The following is a 20,395-nucleotide window of genomic DNA, read 5'->3' on the forward strand; positions in this document are numbered from 1 at the left end:
GATACTCAATTCGGTTGCCTCACTGTGTTTCCAAACTCGCTTTATGGGGGAATATTGCAGGAGTGATAACGGAAAAGCATAAATGTAAGTTCACCACAAGCAGCGACGCGTGGCTATGCTGCGTAGGAACAATGGACCCTCCATCACCAATTGTGCTTCCAGGGCTGAGATGTTCGCGCGCCATCAATGCTATACTGTAGTATAATCGCAGACAAATATGCACTTGTGGGGGGTGTGCTTGACTTGGTGACAATCCAACCCTAAGTCAAAAGCAACAGCGGCCTTCGCTACCACCCAGGGCATCGGTCCTTGAACCTCCATGGATGTTGTTGAAATCTTCAAACGATGTGCCTTGAAGCATCTGCCTTTTCTCTCATCAAGTGACCATTCATGGTCTGACTAAGATCATGGTCCCATGACCCCGATACCATGGCTCTTGTGAGCGCATCTTCTTGTAGACTCTTGGTGTTGTCCATACTGAACAATTGATGGGGTTGAAATAAAGCAGTGAGTTCTTTGCGAGGATCAATCGAAGTATGAGTATAACATTGCACCGGGATCCGGCCTTCTATATACGCTATGGGTCACTGTTGATATCAACCCTGTTCTGCATACTTGTAGCGCCGGCTCCCTGTCGCTTCATAGCGACTTACAGTCACTACTACCCGTCCCTTGTGACAGTCTCATCTTGCTGCAGGGATTTCTGGCGATGCCCATTACCGACATAACCATTCGATTGAAAGACGTACGCTCAGGAGAAGAGCTATAGGCGAAGTGCGTTGGTGCATGTCAGTCAATCCAGACTTCCCCTGAGCCCAATCAGACCACACAGCCTGCGTCATAGTTGTCGAAATATCGCAGGCCTTCAAACAATCGACGAGGCGCTGACTCAAACGTCTATTTGTGAAAGGCTTGCTACGTCCTCGAAAGTCCTCTGAAGGTCCATGTATAAGATGAACCCTCAATGCTAATGGAGCAATACGGAAAACAGAGAATTTACCAGGGATCAACCCGCGGTGGCTTGATTTCCTCGGTCTTGGGATGCTCTGCCTTCTCGTCCAGTCGCGGATCCGCATCGTGCGCCTCTCCAGTCCTGACACGCCGAGCGAGCATCCGCCACCCAAATTTGCCCAGTCCCCAAATGAGACCAACGCCGGCACCGGCGAATATTCCGGGCGGAGCAATGACAAAGGCGGCGCCGCTCGCAATCGATCCAATGGCAGTGCCTGCTATAGCTGCAGTGATAGCGCCAACTGCAGCATATTTGGCATATCGAACGAGTCGCCAAAATGTGAATATGGCAATGTAGCGGAAAGATCGTAAGAACGCGCGCGTGCGACGTCGACTAGGAGCATTTGACTGATCTGGATTTATCAAGTATGATACAGTTCGTTTCGCGTTTTGTAGGCTCGAGGACGCAGACTTGGTGGCTGCAGCCTCGAGGTCGAGGGCCTGGTCCTTGGATATATGGAACGTCGCCATGCTTCTCACTCGTAGTATTGGGTATGTACCAACGTGATATCGAAATCATTTGAGACGTGTTCGTATCAAGAGAATTTCGCCGTCAACCTACGGACACAGATATCCAGGGTCACCTTAGCTGACCTTACAAACTTACCAACTTGTTGTCTCGCCGTGGGGGTGGAGGACTCCCCAATCGATGACGTAGTATGTTGAACTTTTTTTCGCTCCCTTGAATGTCGTACAGGATGGGATGCATTATCCGCTCCAAATTCTCAGCACAAAACAAGAGGTTCAAATATTACTACTTGATGTTGTTGATTTCCTTGTGTAAAAAAGAATAGAGAGAAAACCGCGCAATAGGATCTGTGGCAGCTTGCTGCAAGACACGTTTCGACTCACAATTCGGCGATGACCTTCCAGTAAAGTTGATTGGCCTTTTGGTGTCGATCACATTTATTGCCGCGATTATCCCCCCTACCTAAGCACAAGGGTGGGTCTTCGAAGCTCAACTCAGGCTGAATTCAGCTACTGTATGGCTTCCCACTTACAATGTTTCGGACCGTACCAAAAAAGAGTCTACCACAGTAGGGGCTCTATCTTTCATGAGACGTTTACTTAACACATGCTGAAGCAGGGTTCGAGTTTTCTGGCCTTTGTCACGTCGTATAATTTAGATAGAAACTTCGACGGAGTAGGACACATGCTGGATCTTGTTTACTCACGAGTAACTGTGATATGAGTGTAAGGGACGAATGATCCAGTTGTTGACCGCAAGCGAATAATGCTCTCAGTCATGCACCTGTGCACCAGAATCTGGCACCGCTATCATGGGGACGAATGGACCTGTTATTGCCGCACGTCGTTATCCGCTCTTACCGCTCCCTCCGTCCTGACCTCTGTTGCAACGCATTCCAGAATGGTTCACGAATGGTCAGATCTTCATGATAACAGCTTTCCGACGAGGCGATCAAGTTGAGATAATGCAACGAATGCACCACGCTGAAGGTGCCAAGATAAGTTTCGTGTATACCCTTTTTCGCGCGGTAATAAGCAGTTTTTAAGCATTGATGGACGAAGCTTATGTGTCGTCCACACGAATTGACGTAATGCCCTTGGACGAAAATGGACAGTCCCACATGCTGGGACAGATACCACACAGTGCTGTGGGGTCCTCCATGGAGAAGTATGGAGCGACGTGGAGACGAAATACAGTAGCATCACTGCATGCTCACCGGCAAACGGCATGTTCAGTCGGACTATTAGACCGTCATGTGCCGTGTTGTACTTGCTCGCTTCGTGTAGGATTTGTTTCTTAAGTGGGTGCTCTACCTCATTTCTGAACATTCTTTTTCCTTTCTAAAGTACATTCACATCCATTGTTCTGCCCTGCTTCTCAGCAATCTCTTTGCACACAATGGAGCAGCAAATCGATCGAGAAGATCCGTCTCAAACGGAAAAGAAGATTGAGTCCACCGGCTCGTCTACCACAAATCAGTACCCAGCGCAGTCCCAAGTTGAACATGCTGCCGATCGAGTATACCTCTCGGAAGACGAGGCTTTAGCAAGAGCGAGAAATCATCCTGCTGATCCGCTACCTATATATGTGATCTTTGGCGAGGACGACAAGTCAAATCCCCGCAACTGGCCCACCTGGAAGAAGTGGTACATTACCTGCTTCGTCAGTATGTTGAATGTTTTAACGTAGGTTACCTCACTTACTTGCAGTTTTGTAATTACGGACTGATCTCTTTTCAAAAGATGTCTTTGTGCCGGCGGATACTCGTCTGGGTCAGCACAACTTGAAGAGACCTTCGGGGTTTCTGCCGAAGTCGGAACAGTTGGGCTGAGTATGTATATCTTGGGATTCGCAATTGGACCTATGCTCTTGGCTCCACTCAGCGAATACTTTGGTCGTAACCCGGTCTACATCGGCTCCTGGTTTTTCCTCTTCATCTTCAATTTGCCGATTGCGTTAGCTCCCAACATTGGTACGGTTATTGTATGTCGCTTGATCCAAGGATTCGGAGGATCCGCACCCCTCACAAACACTGGCGGTACCGTTTCGGATATCTGGGAGAGGAACAAGTCCGGTAACGCCATGGCCATCTACGGTCTAAGTAGCACTTTCGGGCCTCCAATGGCATTAGTCATCAGTGGTTTCGTTGCTCAAGAGAAGGGATGGAGGTGGTTGTTCTGGGTATACATGGCCATTACGGGTGGTGTATGGATCATCATGATCGTTCGTGCCTCACCTCGCCTCTCATCAAAGATTGGTCAGTGCTAACGCTTGGAACAGTTGACTCTTCCAGAGACCCGACACAGCATTATCCTCGAGAAGAAGGCTGCCAAGATCCAAAAGCAGCTTCGCAAAGACGGATTAGCAAGTGCCGAAGTGATCCGGGATGCACATGCAGACGACAGCAGGAGCCTGCATAGTCTCTTCGCAGTCACTTTGACCAGACCAATCAAGTTCCTGCTCACCGAGCCAATCACAATGGGTGCTGCGGCCTATAACGGATTCATCTACGGCATCGTGTATCTGCTCAACGATGCCATCCCACTTGTAAGAACTCTCTATGACCTTGAAGAAAAATCTCATCGGAGTCATATATACTGACGAAACACCCTTCAGGTCTTCCAAAAGGGCCACGGCTTCAACACCGGCGAATGGGGTCTCGCCTTCCTGGGTCTAGCAATCGGCAGCATCATCGGTGCCATCTCCCACCCTTTGCTACAAGAACGCTACTACCTCCGCAAAGTCCGCGAGAATGACGGTCGCGGCGTCCCCGAAGCCCGTCTCTGGATGGCCAGGGCAGGAAGCATCTTCATCCCAATCTCACTCTTCTGGTTCGCATGGACCTCGTACCCATCAGTCCACTGGATCGTGCCGATTATCGCATCCGCCCTCTTCGGGCTGGGCATCTATATTGTCATCCTCAGTATTCTGAACTATGTCGTCGACTCCTACCAGGCTTATTCGGCTTCTGCTCTCGCGGGAGTCATCCTGGTGAGGAATCTCGTCGGCGCCGGATTCCCACTTTTCGGAACACAGGTGAGTTTTGTCTTTCCCTGTTCCTATCTCTTTCCCCCTTTCTCTCTTTCCTCGAACGTAAAGGCTGACTTAACCAAACAGATGTATAACAGACTCGGCTACGAATGGGCCTCAACCCTGCTGGCCTTCCTGAGTATCCTTCTCATACCAATAATCTTTCTGTGGTTTTACTATGGCGACCGTTTGCGTCTCAAGTCTCCTTGGGCTAGAGAACATTTTGCTCAGGACGAGGATGCGCCGCATTAGATGTACGCGAGTTTTGGGCTCTGGGTTGCGATGCCTTTTGGGCCCGTTGAGCTTGAGGGCTTTTTCCGTCTTGTGTGTGTTTTGTTAGAGATACCAGATAGATTGCGTTATTCTATTTCCTTGCTTTCTGATAGATCGTCCCTTTAGCTTTTGCTGTGTTTTGCTTCCTTTGATTTCGATTTTTTTTAAAATGATTCGTGCACACTTTAGTTTTCGAGTGACACATTGTTGGTAACTTTCCTCGGGCAGGAGTATGATGAATGAACGAAAACCGACGTGATAATATAATGGTATATAAGGAGCGTTACAACGAAAAGTCCCTCCACTCCCGGCTTCGAATCCAAACTTCGTCTCGTAATCCCTGGTAATCCCTTGTCCCAAGCTCCGGTGAAAAACGCCATTAATGAAACCAAAGGTGATCGTCCCAATGATCTATACTATCTTGTGTGTATCTCTGTCTCTCTCTTGAACCCGAATCATGACCAGCTGAGCGTGGAGTCGTCGAGGAAACTTCTACGTCTTTAGGGAATGAGGGCGAGTAAGTCTTCTATGCGCTAGCAAGTCTTCTCGAGTCCTGGCCGCCGACTTCCTCCTCCGACACCTCGCTGCCTACGTCCGTCCATTCACTTCCGGGCGTTCGGATGCCACTCGCCCACTCCTCGTCGTCGCTGCTACTGCTACTGTCTTGATAGTCTCGGATAAATTCCATGCCCGCGTCTGTGCCGGCGTTGCTGCTTCCTGCCGTCGAGTGGGCGTGCTCGTGGACGTCGATCAGACTGGCTGTGGAGGTCTCGCTGGCGTGTTCGATCAGGCTGGTTGTTTCCTCAGGGTCGTCGTGGCTGTTGGGATCGGTGGCGAAAGATGCTGTGCTGGGTCTTCGCTGGGTTTCCTCCGTCGGTGCTTGAGGGTTGAACGTGGCAGGGGTGTGAGACATGCTTGCTGCGGCACTGGCGAAGTCATCGTCTGAGTCTGTAGAGAAGACTATGTCGTCTCTGTCGACCTTAGGTGACAGACTCATGGCTGTTGACGGAGTGGGAGGAATCTCGACTTGCGTGGGATTGTCGTATTCGTGCAGATCGAGTAGATCCCCAGAGCGAGAGAGAGAGTTTTGTGTATGCGCATCTGTCACATCCACCAAGGCAGGTGAAGTTTCCACGTTCTGGCTGCTCTGCCAAAAGTTGTTCTCCTCGTCATATGGTGGTGGTGGCTGGAAGGCAGACACGGATGGGGCAAGCTTTGCGGCTTTGTACTCAGGCGACAAGCAATACAAAGAGTCGCTGTCGTCATTGGAAGACTGTCCTTGGGAGTTCAGACTGGGGTAGTGAATGTTCGGTTCTGGCACAGAAGTTGCGGGATCCGAAGAGAGATCGACCAGCTCAGGTGTCTTTTCGTTTTGCTCTGGAGCAGATCGGTATAGCTGTAATCCAGACAATCTTTGCTGAACCTTACTCTGTGCTTTTTGCACTTCTTCGTTGGCTCTTTGCACAGCTGCGTTGGCCTGCTGCATAGCTCTTCCTACGGTCTGCTGGACGTGTTGCTGAATTTCGGCTTGTTTGTCGGCAAGGCTGGCGGATATTGCTGCTGCAAGGTCGAAGTCTTCATTTTCTGTCTCGGCATAGATGGACTGCCTTTTCCTCTCTTCCTCGGCTAGGCTTAACGAAACTGCCCGGGCGAGTTGCTCATCATAGCTCATGTCCGCCGGACTAGCTTCGACCTTCCCATCATCGTCGATTGGAATCTGTCTGACTGAAGGTTGCGATTCTTTGTTTGCTTTGGTAATCTGCACGTCTGGCACACTGATGTCAGGGTCCTCGAGGGCTATCTTGGGTGGCACGGCGGGCGCTTGGGGTTTAGGGGTCGCATAGCCGGTATCTTCAAGCTCAAACTCGTCGCCAAACGGATTAGCCCAGCGAGATCCAGATTCAAAGGCAGATGTAGGAATAGAAGATGAAGGCTCTTCGAGTACAGCCAACTTCATTTTGCCTGCAGACCTGGGCTCATCTTTTGGTGGCGAAGGCAGTTCAAGCGTCTTTTCCATATCGTCTTGTGGGTCATTGTCGGGTTTCAGGCTTCCGTTTTGGTCAACAAGGCTGTCAAAGCTCATCAGGTTGAATGACTTGGAGGTACTCGGTTGATCTGCGATAGCGAATTTGTCGACGGCGTCGTTCCATGGGTTTTCTTCCGCAATACCAGACTCGACAGGCGGCGGAGTAGCGATACTCGCAGTACTATGCCTCATCTTTGCCTTCTCCTTGGCATCAAGCATTTCTTGGTTTCTCCTAGCCAAGTACTCGCGCCCCAACCTCCTCCGCTCGGCTTCATCCGCTTCATTCAACTTCGTCTTAGCGACTCGGTTGAGCCGTCGACTCGTCTCATCTAGGTTGATAACTTCATCCCTACCAGTAGCTCGTGCAACAGCATCGCGTGCGGCGGCGCTTTCACGTCTGGCAGCTTCCGGGCGTTGTCCAGGAATGCGTCCTTCGAAGGCGAATGCCTCAGCTTGACGTCTTTGTTGAGGGTCAAGCTCGTTGCCGAGAGAGCGAAGTGCTTCGGCTACTTTGCGTCGTTGCTCATCGATCCATGCTTGTACTTGAGGATTTGCCAGGACAGCAGCACCAAGGGCAGTCAGAAGAGTCAAGGTTATGAGTATGCCTAGTTTTTATCAGATCACATAATGTAATGAATTTTTTGCCAGATCACGGAGTTGAATAGAATCAAACATTTAAAGGTTCATGAACAAATCGCTTGCGTCCCGATAACCAGAACTGCAGCATGCCGACAGAGCAGGAATGGAGATAAGCGCGGGGATGGTGGGTGGCGAACAACGATGAAGATAGCATCGATAATCCTAAGATCCGTACTTATCGGAATCAAGATTACAATAGAATATACAGCACGACTCTTTCTGCAACATTTTCCTCTCGTGATATTGCATATGAAATGTACGGAGCGACGTACCTTTGGCTAGAGGAGCAGGCATCTTGACCGGCGATTGCGTCGGACTAATGGACAGAGTGGTGGTCTGAGTGGCGTCAGTCGACGAGAGGGCAGTCGAACTGCAAGCTGAAGACCGATAAGTGATGAAGAGATAGAACAGATTGTATGGCGGATTTCTAGGGAAACTTGAAGAGGAAGCAATGTCAAGATAGGGTAATGTGGGCTCTAGGCATCGACATTATAGTAGTACTAGCATGTCGAGTCGTCAGCTAGCGAAGAAGGCCAATTTGACTTTGTGGCGCGAGCACCGGCTCACACGCTTGAGGGGGCGAACAACGTGCGGGGCTGTGGCGATGTGGCGGTGCAGCATGACCAAAGTCATTATCTCCAATGCTCAGCAGGTAATCGTGAGATAGTCACAATCTAGACAATTCCAAGAGAGACAATTTTGATCCTGGAAAAAAAATTGATTCGTTTCTCGACGCAAAATGGAGATCCACCAGAGCTGATCAACAATGGAGCTTAGATTGCAATAACTTGAAAGGGTATCATTGCTACGAAATTTCCGTCTATATTCTAATCCACTGAGTATGTCGGTATAAGTGCAGTAAAACAAATTCGAGAAGTTCGCAAACGAAGATCTGGTGATCACGGACATGTATAGACCTTCAAGGACACAACTCAGGCATCATGGACAGCGGTAAAGCTCTTCCTTTCAGCACGCTTCTCTCTCGCCTCATGCCAAACACAGTACATGCTCCAAGCAACACTGATGATACTGATGACCAACGTCATTGAGTATGCTGCAGAGTAACAACTCTTGCCATCCATGCAGAGTCTGTCATGTCCGTCAACAGGGCCCGAGTGGCTATCCAAGATGTGTCCGTAGACTGTGTTGAAGATGTTTCCCGATATGACAGGAGACATGGTCATGGCACCCCAGTTGATTCCCAGTCCCTTGGCACCGAACGCATCAGCTACAAGTGCTGGGAATACACCGAATAGTGCGCCGTACCCAAGCCCGGAAAGACCAGAGAGAAGAAATAGTAGGTTAGGGTTCTCGATACTCAATCCAGCAATCTGAGCAAGAACGAAGATCAAAGACGATGCGACCAAGGACCAGTATCGAGAAGAGTGAAGCTTCTTGACTACGATATCGGAACCGATGCCTGATGACAGGCGGCCGACAAAAGAACATAGGGAAAGGATCGAGACGTGCATAAGCTGGCGAGACTGGATGAAATCATGTGATGCCGAATCATCGAAGTGATGCCAAAGCGTCTTCACGTTGTTGCCGATGTTACTTTGAGCCATGTTAGCACATTATTCGCTATTGATTCGAAGGACATGTCAAGACTCACTTAATGGTCATCAGGCCAACGCCACAGAGGAGACCGAGCAGAATGAAGAGTTGCCAGAAGCTGGCGGACTTGATAAGAGCCCAACCTGTGATGTCTGGCTTGTGTGAGTGAGGGCCATGGTCTGGGTCGGCAGGTTTGTCGGGAATATCGCCTGGGGTAGGGGACATGAGGGAAGAGGTCTCGTCGACGTCGGCATCGGTTGAGACTGTGGGTAATACTGTTGGAAGCTTGTTCATATGGAGAGATACGAAATCGATTTCCTGATAGGAAACACGTAGTACATACCTGGTTCGCCTTGGATACTGTTCTTACTGCTATGTCTGCTGTGCTTAGAGGTGGTGCGCTGCAGTTGGTTGGAGTTTTTCCTGAGGTATGGCGGACGGCTCTCTTCTTCCGTGGACAGTTTTTGGTATGGTGAAGGAGGCGGAAGCATTTGTAGAAACAGCATGCCGGTAAAGACCATACCGAACGTGCCGATTGCCAGCATCAGCAGATAGTGTGCAGTATTGTCGGGGAATGCGAAAGTGCTGACCAGGGTAAAGGCAAAGGCGCTGAGTCCGAAGCCACTCAGAGGAAATGCTGTAGCAGAGCCTCTATGGTGTGGCCAATTCGTCGCCGAGACCTTGATGGCACCTGAGAAAGCTGAGCAGCTGCCCATTCCGGTCAGAAAGCTGAAGAAGCACAATGTTCCAACACTCATAGAGCCCGGTCCAGAGTTGTAGGCGGACCAGAGGGGAAAGTAGCCGCATGCAAGAGCGATTGCACCCACAAGGACACTCCAACGGGGGCCCTTGGTGTCAATGAGGATACCAAATGGTACGCCGGAAGCGTACATGCCGATGTTACCAGCACTTCCCTTTTGAATCGTTCAGTTGACGTGTTGTGTGTTTTGTGATTGTCAGGGAGCTCACTATTAGATTGCTACTCGTTGCGGACAGTCCCATGCGATCGGCGAATTGCGGTGCCCATGCTGAGTATGCATACTGAAGATGATTGTTATGGAAATGTCTCTGAGCGGTTCACATCTGCGGTTATACTGACGTTGGTTCCACTATATCATGATCAGCCTTGTATTTACAGTGTCTCTGCTCTGAGGGTCGGACGCACCATGCCAATGCAATGCCTGTAGCTGCTACGATTGAGACGACTCTCGTCTTGTGGTGATCACTCTCGTGCATCATATTGAGCTCCAGGAGAGGGCGAACCGAGAAACTCGGTGAATCTTAATGCCCACTCCTTCACGAAGTAGGCCCTGAGAGTTGGTATCACTGCCGTGAAGAGCGTCGGTAGTGTTGTCACTGGGTCGAAACGGCAGGAGCGATAAGAAATGTAGAAAGGACAAATAGAAAGGAAAGAGCGAAGGGATCAACGATGACCACAAAGGCATTGGATATGGTGCAATTGGTTCGGACAAGGTGGATGAACTCCACAGCACATACCCCGAAGAGGGAAGTCGCGATAGCGATAGGGCAGGGAGTAACCTCGTACAGCGATAAGCTGGAACGGGGAAGCAGCAGGACGGAGGTAAGCTGTCGGCTGTCGGCATTTAGAGTACGCGTCATGAAGGCATATCGTGTACGGAGAAGTATGTCCCGAGTCACGTATAGATGTCCAAAGCCTTTCCTCTCAATCATCTATACCGTATCTAAGGTACCTAAAGGGCCGTCGGAGGTTGTCGATGACGGATTAGTATGCCAAGCTTTCTAGCCTCCGCATTCCAACAACTCCACCCAAATCCGCATCTCCAGCGGCCCTTCTTTAGGCATCAAATTAGCGACTAGCATACCTCAATCCTGTATACCACCATAATCAGTACTCATCAACGACAGCGGCAATGGGTGCTCTGCTCTCCATCCCTCTTTTGGCAGTGCCCAGTATAGGCACCATCATCACCGCCGCCGCATCATGCTGTGGCGCGGCCACCTGCTCTGCGCTGTGTAGCGCATGCGGCAAGTGCAACAACAGCATGGCGACTCGTATTGCCTACGCCGTCATTCTCCTACTTAATTCTATGCTATCATGGATCATGCTCACCGACTGGGCCGTCAAGAAACTACAAAAGGTCCTTCTGGACTACACCACAATCACGTGCGCTGGCAAGGACTGCAATGGCTTCGCTGCTGTCCACCGCATCAACTTTGCTCTGGGTTTTTTCCACTTCATACTGGCTCTACTCCTCATCGGTGTTCAGAGCACCAGGGATAAGAGGTCCGCCATCCAAAATGGATTCTGGGGTCCAAAGTTGATTGCCTGGATCGGCCTCATTGTCATCACTTTCCTGATCCCTGACACTTTCTTCACCTTCTGGGGCAACTATGTTGCACTTGTAGGCGCTATTCTCTTCCTCTTGATCGGCTTGGTCTTGTTGGTCGATCTTGCGCATACCTGGGCTGAGTACTGTCTGGAAAAGGTGGAGAATACCGAATCGAATGTGTGGAAGACGCTGCTCATCGGCTCAACCGTGAGCATGTACCTTGGATCAATCGCCATGACTATCGTCATGTACATCTTCTTTGCTGGTTCGGGCTGCTCTATGAATCAGTCCGCGATCACCGTACGTTCTTATTCCAAATGAAGCTCTCATTGATACTATACTTACTGACGGTCCCCCAGATCAACCTGATCCTCCTTGTCATCATCACTGTTCTCTCAGTCCATCCAGCCATCCAGAGTGCCAATCCTCGCGCTGGTCTTGCTCAGGCTGCGATGGTGTGCGTCTATTGCACTTACCTGACTCTCAGTGCTGTGGCCATGGAACCTGATGACCACCTTTGCAACCCACTTGTACGTGCACGGGGTGCTCGTCGGACCACCATCATTGTTGGCGCCATCGTCACGTTTGCCACCGTCGCTTACACTACCACTCGTGCTGCCACTTACGGCCTCGCCATGGGTGCAGGCAAGCCAGGCGGTTATCACCAGATCGGCAATGATGACACTTTGACAAGCGGAAGCGAGCACGGCTTGGTCGAGACCCAGTACCGCTCGGAACGTCGCGAAATGCGTGCACAGGCCCTTCGTCGCGCAGTCGAGTCTGGTTCTCTCCCTGCCAGTGCCCTTGACGATTCTGACTCGGACTCCGACTCTGACGACGAAGGCGCTAGCACGACCAAGAAACGTGCACGGGATGACGAGAAGAACGCCGTGCAGTACAATTACACGCTATTCCATATTATCTTCCTGCTCTCAACAGCATGGGTCGCGACTCTATTGACGCAGAACATCGGAGGCGACAAGAACATCGAAAAGGGCGACTTTGTGCCTGTCGGCCGTACCTACTGGGCAAGTTGGGTCAAGATCGTAAGCTCTTGGATGTGTTACGTCATCTTTGGCTGGAGCCTTGCTGCTCCAGTTATTTTGCCTGATCGTTTCGATTATTGAATAGGTCTTTGTCGATGCTTCTGTTTTGGCATGATAATTTATGCTAATGTGGCTGGGCCACGCGCCGGGAGGCTGATCTGAATGGTCCGGTCTCGCACTATACATTTTTTACAATCTGCAATAAAATGTTCATTTCCGTGCTCCGCCTATCATGCCTATCATTCTAGGTCCTGAAGACTCCAAATTCAGCAGAAAGGGTCTGGCGCCGCAGCTGGTCTAGGACCAGCTGCATCCAAGCCACATCTTCGATTGTGATCGTGCTTGGCCACAACCAACGAGTCGATCTTCGTTTACGACGCGAATTTATATTACCTCCGGCCGCCATCTTGCAGTAGAAGGATCCACATGCCGACAGCTTGTAATGAAATTCTTCGAGCGCAAATGCAAAGATTGACATGTGTGTTTCAGCAAAAGCCGCGGCCGAGACACGCCCTCCCGCACAGCTGTCATGGCACCATGAGGTCCTGCAGTAAGCATGAGCTAGGCTGGCAATGAGCGGCGCAAGGACATGGCTACCTATGGAACGAAGCGAAAGCATCCCGTATGCGCCTTGCTGTGGGGGCTGTGTCCATCAGGACAGCAAGGTGACAGACCACCAGACTAATGAAACAACCATACCTATTGCGCAGCAGTCGACAAATTTAGACCCCAGGTCCAGACCCCTGACCGGCAATGTTGAATCAATTCTGAAACATAGGTAAGCATGAGTGGACGATCTCGAGCATTCATAGGAAATGTCCAGGTTTGTCTAGAGCCTCTTATTGAGACTTACTCATGTTGTATCAAGTCTGTATGCAATTTTTTTCCCTTGTGGCTTGTTTCAGCATCTACAATGTGATTGACATTCGTGCTTGTGGAACCTCATCTCCATTAACGTGTTGTGCCCTGTTCTGTCTCCCATTAAATAAGCATTACCGGTCAAGGGTGGGTAATTTTCGATGGTGATAATTCAATCATCGATAGGAATAATTGTGCGTATCTCGGGAATCATGGCCCGAGCCGGAGATGGAAAAGATCGTAGATGCCTTCTTAAGATGAGACAGTTTCCTTGATAGCCCTAGCAGTACCTATTCACCAATAGCACGTGTGCTTCTAGAAGCCCAAAGCGAACATCTGGAAAGGGTTCTTCCGTGGATCCACAGGGGATGTACGGGATCGTCATCCGTGCATGTGGTAGGGTGAAGAAGCAGACCCTGCGAGGAGTGAACATTTGAACAAAACCATGAGCGATCTAAAACAATACTGAGGGACCACTGGCGATGATTCAACGTATATTTCTGGCTGTGTCCGACTTTCTGTACAGCATCATTACTGTGATGTACTGTATATAGACTTTTAAGGATCCCTAGCTTAAGTGCTTATGTATGATACTTTAACCTATATCCAGTATTTCACGACTCGCATAGCATTCGAAATCAGAATCGCTATGGCACCGAGATGTCCGTGATGTTTAGACAGTCACGAGACCCGAGCAGCTTCGAAACTCCGATGAATACGTGGGTGGGTCGTACACAAAAGTCGATTAAGGTCATGGAATTATCTTGGTCAAATCCGAAGTGCCAGGGCATTCCGGTTCGCCGGACCCTGAATTGGTTGCAACAGTGACCAACATTATGGGCAGCATATACCGGTTGGAAAGCGCCTCAATTGGGTGATTATTTCAAGCAGTACCACTCACAACAAATGAACTGGCGCCGCACGACCCGTGTTGCGACGGTGCGCTATGCAGAGCAATCATAGGTTCCCTTTTACCTACAAGTGTGTCTCCTTGCTTGATAGCTGATGGGTCTCTGAGATTGTGTCCCACCATGATTCCGAGCCACCCGAATGTGGACCACGACTGTTCCAGTTGCTAAGGTGTATATGATTTCGCCGCCTCCATTGGTCAAAGTATGGGTCTCTCTCTTCTGGCGCAGATCCTAGCAAACAACTGCTTCCAACCTCAACACTTTCGACCCTTTACTTCTTTCTGCATGAGCGTAGCTCAGACAATGTTGGGACCGTGGTAAATCGCCAAGTACTGCAGTGTGCAAGCACTCAGCCAGCTCACAACCGTGCTGTAATTACATGTGAAAATTGACTTCGTTGTGGCTGCCTTAAACCAAACCCATCATTCTCCTTTTTCTCTCATGAACCGAGTACACTTACCATCTTGACTGCTGTCGAATACTGTCAGCATGAGGTCTCTCTATCCTTGCTCGCTTGTCACAAGTGCCCTGTTCCTTATCTTCGTCAAGGTTCCTGCAAAAACATATGCTCCTCGACAGGACGGCGGTGGAGATGACAACATCTCAATCAACCTAGCGGTCACGTCAATGTCTCCTATTGTCTGGTTCCAGTGGGGAAATAACAGCGTAGCGAGGTCCCCTTTCGCTTCGCGAAACATATCAGACAATCCAATCGTTCCGTCGTCATTGGTGATCGTCCAGCATCCCCGAGCTTCTCAGGAGACACCATCACGTACACGATATACGATGACTCGACCGCCTTCCTTACTGGATGCCTCAATACTCTCGCGGGCAGCAGCAACCACTGTCATGGAGTCTCCCATGCCAAAGGCGAATGATGTCGTCTCTGCATATGCCATCATAGTCAATTTTGAACTCCTCACGTGTGACGTTTCCACATTCCCTTACAGTGCCTTTGGTACAACCTGCTCTTGTCTGCGCTTCGTCGCGGAGATCACCCCTAGTACTACGTCCAGAAACTTCGCGTCCTCAGTTTATTCGACGTCAACGAGTATCACCTTCGACCCCATCGCTTTGTATAAGCGCGACAGCCGGAGATAAACCGACAGAACAGGACGTTCTTCCCTCTCCGCGAGCAGAACACTACAAAGCACCAACGCTTAATGCGGCAGTCGGAATTTCGCGCGCCATATTGAAGGTCATCAACGAATTGATCGCAGTCTACAAGTTTTTACCCAGTCGATAATATTGCAGCTTGGGAATCACTCATATCGCTGAAGCCCATGCGCATCATCAATTTGTTCCTTGTGCCTCCCTTCCAGGCTGTTTCGTCAGTGGTGTTTAGTGGCAAGGCTATATATCTTTCGCTTGTCAGCCGCGTTTCTCTAATCCTTCGCGTATCATTGAGCGGTGTGAATATCTTGCCTCGAGGGTTTCCGTACTTCTATATCTACACTCTCACTTGCGAATCTTCGAATCTCCTTCTATAGCGTTTGTAACTCTCTTCATATTGATTCGAGCCTAGCCCTATTCTCTTTTCTGTTCTGCATCCCTTGTCCGAACTTGGTCACTCTAGTTAGTATCTACATACAGGATTCAAATTATACTGCTCCTCAACAAACGAGTGAAACTTCGCATGACATGTTTAGTATCAATTCTATGATTGTTGTAGAAATGGTATCTTCTGTTTGAGCGACTGTACGAACGAAGGGCTACTAATGCCATATATCCTGCCACCGTATATCCTTAAGGTTGATTGTTGTGTTGAATGTCATTGGAACGCATATGAACATCAGTGGTTGCAGATAGGCGAGAGTCGAGCAGGGCACAGTTCCAGCTGCAGATCATCCCTAATCTAACGCTGCACATGTTATTAGATCAACTGTCACTTCACGTTTTCTATATGCTTCCACGCGGGCAACACGTGGAAAGTAGCAGAGATACCCACATCACTTTCAATACGCAGTTGAACCACGCACTAGAAAGTAGTCGGTCTATATTACACGACCTCACATTGAACATTGCTCAGATAGCTACGGACGCCATGATTCATTGGGAGCATATCTCGGCAAATATTTTGCCTCAACCAGTGAGCAAAGGTCACCTTCTTCACCGACCTCAACTTGGCCACTTGCTTAGATGCTTGGGCCTTGTGAGTCAGAGTGCCGGGCAAAGGGTAATGGTGTGTTCCCATTTTATGCACAAATGCAGGGTAATATCGGGAATCCTCCCGGGTTGCCTCATTAACAGACCTAGGCGGCGATGTCATTGACTTGAAACTAGGGTCAGCGGTCATGCAGCACTATACACTATCGACGCAGCGATTCACTACTCCCCGATGATCATGATGTTGTTTCTCTGACCGACACGAAATTGGCGAGGATAGCAGCAAGCTTGCCAGACATCGTCCTGGGACGCAACAAATTTGAGGAATATTCAACACCGCGGATATCTCATTGATTGGACGATGGTTGTACTAGCGCCCTCTACCAGGGGGGCAACGAGTGGGCACTAGACCTTTTTCCAAATCACGAGTTGCATCTTCAGGGAGACGAGAAAGTTGCCCATGTTGTTAAGCGCGAGCACGTGTTCATTATCTCAAATAAAAGGCAATTCTTCCACTTCGTTTCGAACAAGATTCCATCACCCTTCTATCAACATCGTTCCGGCATCAGAACTGCTCTTCAAAGCTCTGCAAGATGAGATCCCAATATACCTATATTCTTGTGGTGGTTTTCCTGGGCATTACTATGACCAGTGCAGCGGCATATGTGTTTGGTCCACTCGGAATGGTCAGCAACATGTCGAGCTTCCCGAACAATCCATCCAACACACTCTTTGCCGACAACCAACCTACTGGACTGCGTGGCAGGAGCGAAAAGGCGGTCTTGACTTGGACCAAGGAGCAACCTCGCCAACACACATCAGTCGCTTCCCCCAACGACATCAGAACTGTGAGCCGGGGCAGTCTTCAGAGCTCTATACCGTCCAGTATTATGGTCTATCCCACCTTCTCAGGCCCGGCTTGGAGGACGGAGACTTTCACTGCCATGTTGTCAACCCCAACATCTCCTGCGAACGCAAGCTCCGCCTGCATTATATATACTGCTCCCGTCCATTCGAGTCCACCTCTTGCCCCCGAAGTCGTAGAGCAAGACGAAATCGCGAAGCTCAAATGTCATTACGCCAAGGAGAAGGTCTGCTTCGCATTCATCGGTTGGGTTTGTGGTGTGGCCCTCAAAAGTATGGTCGGAATTTCCAAGACCATATACTGGGTATTGAAGACTTTGCGGATGGCAGGACGGCGACAGAAGTAGCTGTGGAGACGTCCAAAGCTTCGTAGAATTACACGTCGGCCCTGTCGTCGAAAGGGTCAGCAACAAGTAAGGTCGCAGGCTAAAGCTATACGATATATCTAAGCAACCCGAGCTGATCCTCTTGTCCTATGAGAGACACCTCGGTCATCACTAATTCATCTCGACTTCCAAACAATCCACACTCGCTTTGAAGAGAACGAACTCGCAACACTTGCGACTTGTACTTTTAGTTAGATACATTACATCGAAGACAATTTTTATACACCTTGAGAGATTAAGCAGTACTAGAAAAGAGCGACCGCGGAATTATTACATGATTCAGCCACACCTATCACGCCGCAGTCGGCACTCCCAGGCACCAGGCCTGAGCCCTTCAATGCGGCAGTGTCTGATCAATTCTAAACAAGAATGTACTCATGCTTAAGCAAGCATGGACGATGCCTAACCCATGACCAATGAGGGCTCGAGTCAACGGTTCCATATGGAACCGTTAACTCGAGCGCTTGTGGGAAATGTTCAGGCCGGTCCCATTGAATGCTCGCACCCCAGAGGAACAGCATCCGTGAGAAATGTCCATTTCTCTGCTATTGTGCCTCGCAGCGTTGAACATGTAGAATAAGAAGGCGATGATTCCGCTTCGCTTGGAGCAGCATCTCCTCAGTCATCCTGTATTACATCTTCGTCGTTCAACTTGATTCCCTTGAGACCGTTCACAATGAGGGTACAGCCTATCTGTGTCTTTGCTGCACTTGTTTCGTTGCTCATCGTTGTCAATGTGGCTGCGGAGACACTTGTATCACTCAGCGAGCCTGGCAGGAAGTCCAGCCTTCTAAGGGTGTCCCATGACACTCTCCATGCCTACGATAAGTCGACGAGAACATCGAAGGGCATGGAAACAGTCCTTGCCAGTTATGCGAAGTCGGACCATATACGAAGCACGACCACCAGCAATGTGGGGGACCTTAGCCGTAGCAGGATCCGGACTTCTACATCGTCCAGCGCGATTACATACCACATAGTCTCGAGCTCAAGTCCGAGTGCAGAACCGACTGCTGCCATACTGTCAGCTGCACCATCTCCAGTAAACGCAATCACGGGCTGCATGACTTACACTACCCCCTATGTTCTTGCTCAACCCTCGCTATACCGAGCAAGATAGAAATGCAGCTGCCGAAAGCAAATATTTTGGGGCAAAGATAGTCTTCGTGGTGATTGGTTTTGTTGTTGGCATAGTCATGCAATCTTTGGTCGGATTCTTTAAGGTCAAATACTGGGTCATCAAGACGAAGCGTGAGAGCAGAGCGGCTCACGGACAAGCAACAAGAGACACCAACCGCTCATAGGTGCACGCGATGCGCTGTCCTTTCGCCCACTGCATCAACAACGACTCTTACCAAGGCCGAAAAGTTACATATTTAACGTTCTCTCTAAGCAACTCGAGCTCACAATTTGTGACTTTCTGATTTCATATGAAACGTTTCGATTGCTTCTGATTCTTCAAGACTTTCATTAAAGCTCCATTTTATACACATATCTATCAAACTTGTGCGACATCTACTTTGATTTAGAACACATTCCAGAAGAAAAGCTCCATTTCCGTGTCTCCTTGAACAGACATTTCTAGTCTCTGATTACATCGAAGAACGTAATCGAAGTAGAGTTTTTGACAGTTCCCAGAAAAGATTGGGAAAGATAAAATAGATAAATCGTCGTGTAGTCAAGTTCAGCAAAATATTTAGCGTGCAACTATAGTTAGTCACAACCGTTTCATTCCACAGTGGTCCACGGTTTTTGTGATTCATTCTCGTCCAGCATCATCTTAAGAGGGCAGTGCTGGATACAGATCTCACTATTCTAAGTTAAGATGTTTGGACTACAGGTACCAACGGCACAGTCGGAAGATAGACATACTTCGGGACCTCCATATTAACACGCTTCAGTCAAGGTTAATGCTCAGAAATAATAGGCGTGCTATTGAAAGCCTTCTACGAAGATTGTGACCGAATTGGTGGGACGGGATTCGCGGGCGGATTGTGCTCCGCGGTCGATCCCGTCCTGATTACAATTGCTATGTGCGGAATGATACAGATGACATGGGTGGTGATCTGCTTTTTAAGCATCTGGGAAGTGCTCCAGGCAATCCCAGGAATGATTGAGGGTAAGGTAGGGACCCGTTGTTGTGTTCCTGAAAGGGACGGCATATTTACCATACCTGCGTTACCTTCCTCTTCCATTAGCGACTGTGCAGACTTTCTTTAATCTTAGATAGGATTTCTGAAGTCATGACACTACAAGTACTTGGCAGATTTTTCTAAACGTCAATTGTACGCGGGTCACGCTGACTCGAATTTCTTTATCTCGAGCCCGACATGCGGTGTACGATTTCGTGGCTGCTCTCGGATGACTCCCAAGCCTATGAATGCGGTTCGCGGAGTCGTGGCATCTCTCGGTGGCTAACGCCATTATATGCTATTCTGTCGATCACAGGCGCCATATCAAGGCAGATACGATCAAGTGCGGTAACGGCGCGGTGCGGCGCGGTGCAGTAGATACTTACTTTAGGGCTTGTGAAACGCGGTCCATATAGGAGTTCATTTCGAGGTTTTCTGATGCTGCATCAATCTCACATGAATCGCCTTCACAATGTCATATCACGCACGCACGATCTTGCCCCTCAAGGAGCGCTATTCCTGACGGAGTGCTGTGGATCCTTTGCCAGCGCGGCAGCATGGCTGATGGAATGCTGCAAGCTCCCCATTCCCCGGCTCTGTTAGTGCGGTACCTCCTCCGGTAAAATAGAGTGACATCGATCAAGGATTATAGTGTCTGACAGGTACAGTAAGGTACTCACTTAGCATGCGACACTTCTCAATGTCTCGGATTGTAGTGCGATAGACTTCGCCGCCTCGTGGCTAATCAAACAGGCCGAACGTTGTGTTCAGCACCTTG

The 20,395-nt window shown here is 49.5% G+C and overlaps 4 protein-coding genes across 4 annotated transcripts; 2 read left to right on the plus strand and 2 right to left on the minus strand.

Moving 5' to 3' along the window:
- Positions 1–2,878: 2,878 nt before the first annotated feature.
- Positions 2,879–4,762, plus strand: AAFC00_002326 (uncharacterized protein; the record flags this gene model as incomplete). Its single annotated transcript, XM_069341628.1, has 5 exons — positions 2,879–3,165; positions 3,223–3,703; positions 3,761–4,027; positions 4,097–4,516; positions 4,598–4,762. The coding sequence occupies 5 exons, from the start codon at positions 2,879–2,881 to the stop codon at positions 4,760–4,762; spliced, it is 1,620 nt and encodes a 539-aa protein (XP_069201718.1).
- A 547-nt stretch (positions 4,763–5,309) lies between these two features.
- AAFC00_002327 (uncharacterized protein) lies at positions 5,310–7,742 on the minus strand (the record flags this gene model as incomplete). The annotated part of the gene is made up of 2 exons (XM_069341629.1): positions 5,310–7,414; positions 7,721–7,742. The coding sequence occupies 2 exons, from the start codon at positions 7,740–7,742 to the stop codon at positions 5,310–5,312; spliced, it is 2,127 nt and encodes a 708-aa protein (XP_069201719.1).
- A 638-nt stretch (positions 7,743–8,380) lies between these two features.
- Positions 8,381–10,004, minus strand: AAFC00_002328 (uncharacterized protein; the record flags this gene model as incomplete). The annotated part of the gene is made up of 4 exons (XM_069348642.1): positions 8,381–9,002; positions 9,061–9,265; positions 9,346–9,916; positions 9,972–10,004. 4 exons carry the CDS (start codon positions 10,002–10,004, stop codon positions 8,381–8,383), a joined length of 1,431 nt encoding a protein of 476 aa, XP_069201720.1.
- An 890-nt stretch (positions 10,005–10,894) lies between these two features.
- Positions 10,895–12,441, plus strand: AAFC00_002329 (uncharacterized protein; the record flags this gene model as incomplete). The annotated part of the gene is made up of 2 exons (XM_069341631.1): positions 10,895–11,614; positions 11,674–12,441. 2 exons carry the CDS (start codon positions 10,895–10,897, stop codon positions 12,439–12,441), a joined length of 1,488 nt encoding a protein of 495 aa, XP_069201721.1.
- Between the last annotated feature and the right edge of the window lie 7,954 nt (positions 12,442–20,395).

Source organism: Neodothiora populina (genome assembly GCF_041146345.1).
Source record: "Neodothiora populina strain CPC 39397 chromosome Unknown canker_contig_14, whole genome shotgun sequence".
Lineage (NCBI taxonomy): Eukaryota > Fungi > Ascomycota > Dothideomycetes > Dothideales > Dothioraceae > Neodothiora > Neodothiora populina.